The 7,641-nt window shown below is 40.4% G+C and overlaps 1 protein-coding gene across 3 annotated transcripts in view; it reads right to left on the bottom strand.

The window, feature by feature from the left end:
• Window positions 1-256: 256 nt before the first annotated feature.
• Window positions 257-7,641, bottom strand: part of BRD10 (bromodomain containing 10) — a 50,964-nt gene continuing 43,579 nt past the window's right edge. For all 3 annotated transcript variants that reach the window (XM_060762292.2, XM_060762293.2, XM_060762296.2), the window contains one exon: window positions 257-7,326. In XM_060762292.2, the coding sequence (XP_060618275.2) occupies window positions 3,677-7,326 (3,650 nt within the window). In that variant the 3' untranslated portion in view covers window positions 257-3,676. The remainder of the gene's footprint in view (window positions 7,327-7,641) is intronic.

The raw sequence follows: 7,641 nt of genomic DNA, 5'->3' as shown, positions 1-7,641 counted from the left end.
CACTTTTACTGCATTGTAAAAATCGGCTTTTTATTTAAAATATTACTTCTTCAATATTTTTACCAGTTACTTGATAATTCTGGTTGCTTGACTTTCAGTTAACTGAGAGTATATTGCATCTCTAAGTGCAAATAGCTGTGTCTTCAGAAATGTTTTGATCCGGTTAGTTTTTGAGGCTTCCCACTTTGCCTGAACCTGTCTCGAATCAATGCAAATTAGTTTTAGATTCAGGATTAATCCAAATCCACACCACACCCCTAGTAGTCAAATTTAATAAGTCTTCAAAGCATAGCAATCACAACTACAATTACATAGTGCTTTTCTGAGAAAACGTAAAGCAGGAACAGCTAGGGAATAGTTGTAAACAGCAGTGAAAATGTGTTTCACAGTCAATGTTATGGATTTTCTAATGCAGTCTTATCCAAATACCAGGGATGGTCCCTGAATCATTGGCTGCTATGGTGAGTTTCCAGGCAAGAAAGAAACAACAGCAGCCAACAGACACAAATAGGGCAGTAGTCCTTGGCACTTTGGGGGAAAAATTCTCCCTTCCAGCAACTAACTTGGGATGAATTGTTTTAATAAACTTTTAATACCACCACAAACAGCAACCATTATATAAAAAATAGAAAGTGACATGTTAATGGAATAGTGGTTACATCTTTCTTAATAGTTATAGGGGATATACAGATTTGTAAGTATATCGGAAGACATGAATACCTGGGAAAATGTCAGTGACATACTGCTTATTTTCCCACCATTAAGATGCGGAACACATCATGTGACAAATCCAAGGCTGGAGTTAAAATTGCTGGACGAAACATTAACAACCTTAGGTATACAGATGATACCACTTTGATGGCCAAATGTGAGGAGCTGAGGAGACTTCTAACCAAGGTGAAAGAAGAAAGTGCAAAAGTTGGGTTACAGTTAAACATTTAAAAAACCAAGATGATGGCAACCAGACTGATTGATAACTGGGAAATAGAGAGAGAAAATATGGAGGCAGTGACAGATTCTGTATTTCTAGGCACAAAGATTAGAGCAGACAGACCGCAGCCAGGAAATCAGAAGACATTGACTTCATGGGAGGACAGCAGTGAGCAATCTTGATAAAATAGTTAAGAGTAGAGACACTGGCAATGAAGATCCGCACAGTTAAAGCAATGGCATTCCCCGTAGTAACCTATGGATGTGAGAGTTGGACCATAAGGCTGAGCAAAGGAAGATAGATGCTTTTGAACTGTGGTGTTGGAGGAAAATTCTGAGAGTGCCTTGGACCACAAGAAGATCAAACCAGTCCATACTCCTGGAAATAATGCCCTACTTCTCACTGGTAGGAAGTATATTAGAGGCAAAGATGAAGTACTTTGGCCACATAATGAGAAGGCAGGGAAGCTTGGAGACGACAATGATGCTGGGGGGAAAGGAAGGAAAAAGGAAGAGGAGCTGACCAAGGGCAAGATGGATGGATGGTATCCTTGAAGTGACTGGCTTGACTTTGAAGGAACTGGGGGTGGCCACGACTGACAGGGAGCTCTGGCGTGAGCTGGTCCATGACGTCAGGAAGAGTCGGAAGTGATTTCAACGAATAAAGAACAAGCTACACTAATGTTCAACGTAAGGCAGGAGGTGCCACCCAATCTCCCAACTACTAGAGTTTAGAGCTAGTAAGGTTAATTCATGAAACTTCTGTTGACTTGGGTCCCTATTCATCTCTGAACAGGGGCTTCACATCTCAGTTCCCTTTCAGATGGGTTGATCACATTGTTTATATCACTATTCTGGGGACAAATCACTCTAACATCCTAAAATTCTCTAGAATTCTTTTATCTTTAATAATGCTTAACAACAGAAAACATTTATCAACAATCATCTACCATAACATGAATATGCTGCTGCACATTGTTTAGTATGGTATCTGAGATGCAAAAGCATCAGTTTTTTTAAGAAACCTGCTCAGGTCAGTTCAATTGAACTTCCTTTAGTTAAAATGTGCCAAATACAGTGTGAACAAATGTTTTTTTTACAACTCTACCTTTCCTAAAGAGTTTTAAGACTTGGCTTCACTGACCTAAGTCCACTGCTACAAGAAATTCACATTTCAGATTAAAAGTTTATGAAAATCAAGGTTTCTGTGCTTGCTACTTTCCTCAGCATCTTCACATTCAGAAACTTAAATTCAGGCACATTGTTTTCTTCATGCTGGTGCTTTTGCTTATTCCTCCTCACACAGTGTAAGCATTCTTTGAGGATTCTGATTAATTTAAGAAGCATTTTGAGTTTTCAAATAGGGCCAACTATCTAATTCTCCCGCTCACATCAATTGTAGCTGACTTCATTCTGTTTGCTGTTCTTGCTACAATGTTTTCAATTTTCAGTTTGGATCACACATCTTATTATCAAAGACTAACACTGCCAACCCTGACCTTTGAATGAATTCACTGATATTTTTACATCAATGCAAAGCTGTTCCATTATATATGATACATTTCCTAATGAAAATTGTTCTCCTACCTAAAATGGTACAACATATTTAGTTCAGGCAGCTATAATTTTAGAAGTTGTGGGGAATAGTTTAAAGAACAGCTAGGCTGGAAAATTGTAACCGTAGGTTCATTTGCTTCACAGCAAACCCCACTAGTTTTTACTGAACTTGTCTCCCTAGTAAGTGTGCTTAGGCCCAGAATCTTTTTGAAGACCCCCATTATCCTAAATTTATTGATGCACATAACCTTGGGCTATCAAGTCTCATGTCTTCACGGTGACACTGATATAGCATTATCAAGCAGATATACAGCAACTTTGTTTATTATTACATGCAGATTTTTCTGCATTATTGCTAAACAGTACACTTGTCCAAAATTACTAAAATACTTAAAAAACTATACATTATGTAAACAAAACATAAATAAGACAAAGTAGTTCTTTTTACACTTAGTTTAGTACATACTGGTAAGGAATCAGGGATATGTACAATTTTACAGAATAGACTGCTTTTTTTACAATGCATAAATATGCTTTTTCAAAAAAAAAAGGAAAACAACAAAAATTAAATTTGTGAAAACCTGTACTGTTTATAAACAAGAAGGAATATGTCTAAACTGTGAGAAGCAACACATTCCTGTAAATGTGGTAACCAAAAATTGAAACACTGCTTTCTGCAATAAGTCTTAACAGATGGCCTGCTTGGCCACTTTCGTTACTAAAAAACCCCAACCTTCAAAAAGCACAGGTGTGAACAGTATTATAAGAAGTGTTTTTTTAACCATGTTTTTTTTAAAAGGGAAAACACAAAACAATTGCAATCTAAGATGAAGCCATTTTAAAATATCAACTACCGCCTTTTGCACAAAACCCCTTTGGGCATGTCGTAAATGCTCTGAAATTTGAGCAGTTAATGGCAACCTGGGCAAATAACACATATGACATGTGAAGGATCCTGACTCCATTCAACCCATGAATTCGGAGTAGCATGCAAAACAGTCCAATTCCCTTTCTGTCGGATTCCATCTATACAAAATTGCCATCACATGCTTTGGGTCCATGTACATGACCCCCATGTGTGGTATGTTTCAGAGTAAGAGCTTATTTTTTTTAAAAAGAGAAACAATTATAAATTAAGGATGTACACAAAAGAATGCCCCAACATGTTAACGGCTCATTTGCTTTAAGTTCAAGATGCAGCTGTGTCAGGTACACCTAAGGTAGAGTTCAAAAAGTTAGGGAAGACAGCAGCAGGACTTTTGCTTGTGGAAACTACGTCAGCAGAGAAAGATGGAGAGGTTTTTGAGGTTGAAGTTTTTATAGCATTCAAAATTGCCCCTTCTGGGCTCACCATAAGCTTTTTGATAGACGTATCTAGATGCAGCACCGGAGTATTGCCTTGTAGCTGTGAGCTACCAGTGTGAGTCACAGCAGCTAAAGATGTCTTAGCTACAGAAGTAGACGGGGTGGCTGTTGCCAAAGATGTAAACAGCGTTGTTGGAAAAGATGGAGTGCTTGGCTTTGTAGCACTGTTCACGATTTGTGGCGTCGGGTGCACAACCGGAAGCGGATTGGTAGTCCCAAGAGAATTAACAATTTTGGTAAAGCTTTTCAAAGGCTGCTTGGGGGGCTGCCAACTTAGAGTATTACTAGACACTTGGGGAGTTCTCTGGGGAGCGGGGACAGCATGGGATACACCTTGAATCCCATGGCCATTATTAGGTGTTACGTGAGGCCCGAGTTTTGGATTTGTAGAGATGAGAAGAACATGGCTGCCAGCTCCAAGCCCTTGAGGTGGAACAATGAAGCGAGTGCCATTGATCATTATCTGAGTCCCAGGTGCCAAAGGTGTACATGTGTTAATAATTATTTTCTGTTGAATACATGATTCATTCAACTGCCCTCCCAGGTTATTACCTACAGGTGGTGAAACTGGAACAGTGTGGGTGGTGGAGGCACCAGGAGCACATGTGAAAACAGGAGCTGGCTTTACAAAATTAGGCAGCAGTTGACAAGGCAGGGGGACTACATTAGGAACGCTAATGACTTTGCCTGTATTTGGTGCATTCGTGGGCAATGCCGTTTGAGGTTTTTGAGAACTTCCATTTATTGGCACTGTGGCTGGAACTCCTTGTGGCTGAAAGTGGACCAATGTAGGGGGCTGACTTTTTGAAAGGGGCAAACACTGTGCAGCTGACGGGACTCCTGGCAACTGGGAGACAGTGGGCATCATTTGAGGGGCGCCATTCGCAGCTGCAGGCAAAGCAACCGTACTTGGCAATTGAAAACTAGGTGTTAAATTTGGATGACACGCTGCTGGTTGAGTAGTTGAAATCAGAACAGATGAAGAAAGGTGTCCTGTTTTCACAGTCGATATCGCCATGGTATTTCCAACATTTGAGGGGCGCAATCGGGAGTTTACAACGGATGTCGTTTTTGTTGATGTATCTATTCCACCAGCCAAGATTGTAGGCCCTGCTCCAGTAGTAGGTCCACTCAATGCCAGAGAAGCAGGTTCTAAACACGTGTTTGTTGTTACTGTGGATGCAACTGCTGCTCTTGTGGTAGCAACTGGAGACTCTTTGACAGGCATACCACTCTGACATGCCAAATCTGAACGTAAAGGAACCAAAGCACCACATGTTGGCAATGGCAAAATCATGCCCTGGCTACTTTTCTCTTCTGCATCTTTTGAAGCTGCAGGCTGCATGATATTAATTGGTGGTACACTCTGAACACTACCTGTGCTATTTATAATGGCTTGACCAATGTTAAGTCCTATTTTCACATCTTTTATCTGAGAAACAGTTGGCGATGCATTTACTTTTATTGAGGTCCCCATAGTAGATGGAATGAGGACTAACTGAGGCTGCTCTGCACTTTTAACATATGTTTTGCCTATGGAAGAAGGGAAGCTCTGTTTAAACGATTCTGGAGTTAAAGTGGTGTTTGACTGAATATTGCCAAGTGGAGCATTAATGAAAACCACTTTCTGTGCAGTTGTACCAGTGCATGTTGAAGCAGGGATCAGATTCACTCCTGCAGTTCCACAGGCAGGAAGAAGGGGAGGATTTGTGACCAACATAAGTTTCTGAATCTGAGCACCACTCACCACAGTTCCACTGTTTATGGGCAGAGACTCGGGCTGCGTAACTGGATATTTTGTACAATTTATACTAACTTGTTGATTCCTCAAAGGAAGCTGAGTATTGCATGTTTTATTCTGACCAATGTTTCCTGGAGAGACTGCATTAGCAGAGCTGTTTGGTGCTGCTGCTGGTGGCATTACAATTTTAGATGGTATGGGAGACAGGAAGGTAGGTGAGGATACATGTACGGTTTTTTGCGAACCATGACCCATGGTGCCACCACTGTTAAGAGGCTGCCCAAATGCAACTGCAATGTTTTTCCCCATTTCCTGATTTATACCAGCAGGAAGAGATGTATTGGAAGCAGGAGTGGTTGGAGAAGATTGAATAAGTGCTGGGAAACTAGGTATGGCTGTTGTTACAGCTGAAGAGTTTGACAACTGTGTTGATTTCGGCACTAAAAATGCCTGAAGCTGAGATGCGTATGTGAAAACAGAATTTGGGGCTAAGTTATTTGGGGAAATCTGGTCTGAATTTGTCTGTACCTTAACAATCCCAGTGTTCCCACCTCGCGTAGTAACTAGGATTGACTGTGAATCCCTGATACAGATTGTTTTCAGTTCTTGTTTAGCTTCACCAACATCAGCACTTTTTTGTGGAGATGCTAATCTTGGCGAGGAACTGCTGGTGCAAGCAGAAACACTTTGCGGTAGTGTGGTTGTCAGAGTCTGAACGGCTGAGGAAACAGTGGGTGAAGCAACAGGAGATGAGGCAGCTGAAACTACAGTCTTAGTTTTAGTAGCCTCACTTTGGCTCATTTTCACCAGTGAAGTTAATATATTCCCTGTGGGGGTTATAGAAGGCAATGCTGAAAATCTGTTGCCTGTACTATCCCCTTGTGTCAAATTTTTAAAGTTTGTGCTGGGCAAAAATGTGGCAGCAGCATTGTGAGATGAAGCTGGAAGCACAGGTGCTAAAGTAGTGTTGATAGTTGTTGGTTGGGTTAGAGAGATGCTGTGCTGTTCAGTAGCTTTTTGCTGCAAGGATGAGCTTTCTTTTCCTCCACTTTTACTGTCTCTGTGATGGATAAGGAAATTTTTGGGCAAAATGAGGACTTGCTGCATGATTTTCTCTCCTGTGGACTTCTCTCCTGCTTTACCATCAGCCACAGGCTGCACTTGAATCTTCACTGAATTGTTCTGCAGGTCTATTGGCACACATTGGCCATCGGGCAATTTATACAATACTTGTAAAGGATTCTTGGAATTGGTCTGGCAGGGCAACACTGGTTTGACTGGGGAGATACCTTTAGGTGTCATTATCAGTTTTTCAGAAGTAGAAACGCTTCTGCCTACAGTTGGTGGCAGCTGACTTGTTAAGGTCACTTTGTTCCCAATATTCTTAGCAAGCAAGGCCTGGATGGGTTTGGTCCCTTTTATCAAGTTTGGTGTTGAGGCTGGAGAATCTGTTGTGTCCATTGAGTCTGAAAATGAGGATTCAATTTGCTTAGTCAAACAACCATCTACTGAGAGGTCATTTTCTATACTATGGACTGTAGCATCGCTTGTGCTTGATTTAAGCCGTTTCCTTGGTGAAAACTCAATTGTGCTGTCATCTAGGCAACTACTTTGCTTAGACTGACGTTTAACAGGTTTAGGCACTCTCTTCTGGATTTCTCTACAAGTCAGTTCTTTTTTTAGTGGTCTGGATTTTCCTGCAGCAAAATTCATTTCTGACAGTTTCATAACATCTAGAAGAAATATCAAAGAAGAAAGTGTTTTTTAAAAGCTAAACTCTTACTGGTTTACTACTGCTTCAAAATCAAATTTACTTTTGATGCAATTTAGAAGTTCTGATAGTACTACTAAAGTTTTAAAAATAATATGTCAATTAACAAGTCCTCAATACCGAGTATCCCTTATTCAACAATCCAAAATTAAAAATATTGTGTATGGAGTTACATTTGAACTATGTGTTTGAGGTATATATGGAACATAAAAGAATTTTGTGTTTCGACTTGGGTCCTATCTACTAGATAGCTCACTGTGTACATGAAAATATTCCA

This window comes from Anolis sagrei, chromosome 2, assembly GCF_037176765.1.
Source record: "Anolis sagrei isolate rAnoSag1 chromosome 2, rAnoSag1.mat, whole genome shotgun sequence".
In the NCBI taxonomy this organism is placed as follows: Eukaryota; Metazoa; Chordata; class Lepidosauria; order Squamata; family Dactyloidae; genus Anolis; species Anolis sagrei.
The sequence above is the reverse complement of the archived record's forward strand: the minus strand, read 5'-3'. Positions and strand labels throughout refer to the sequence as shown.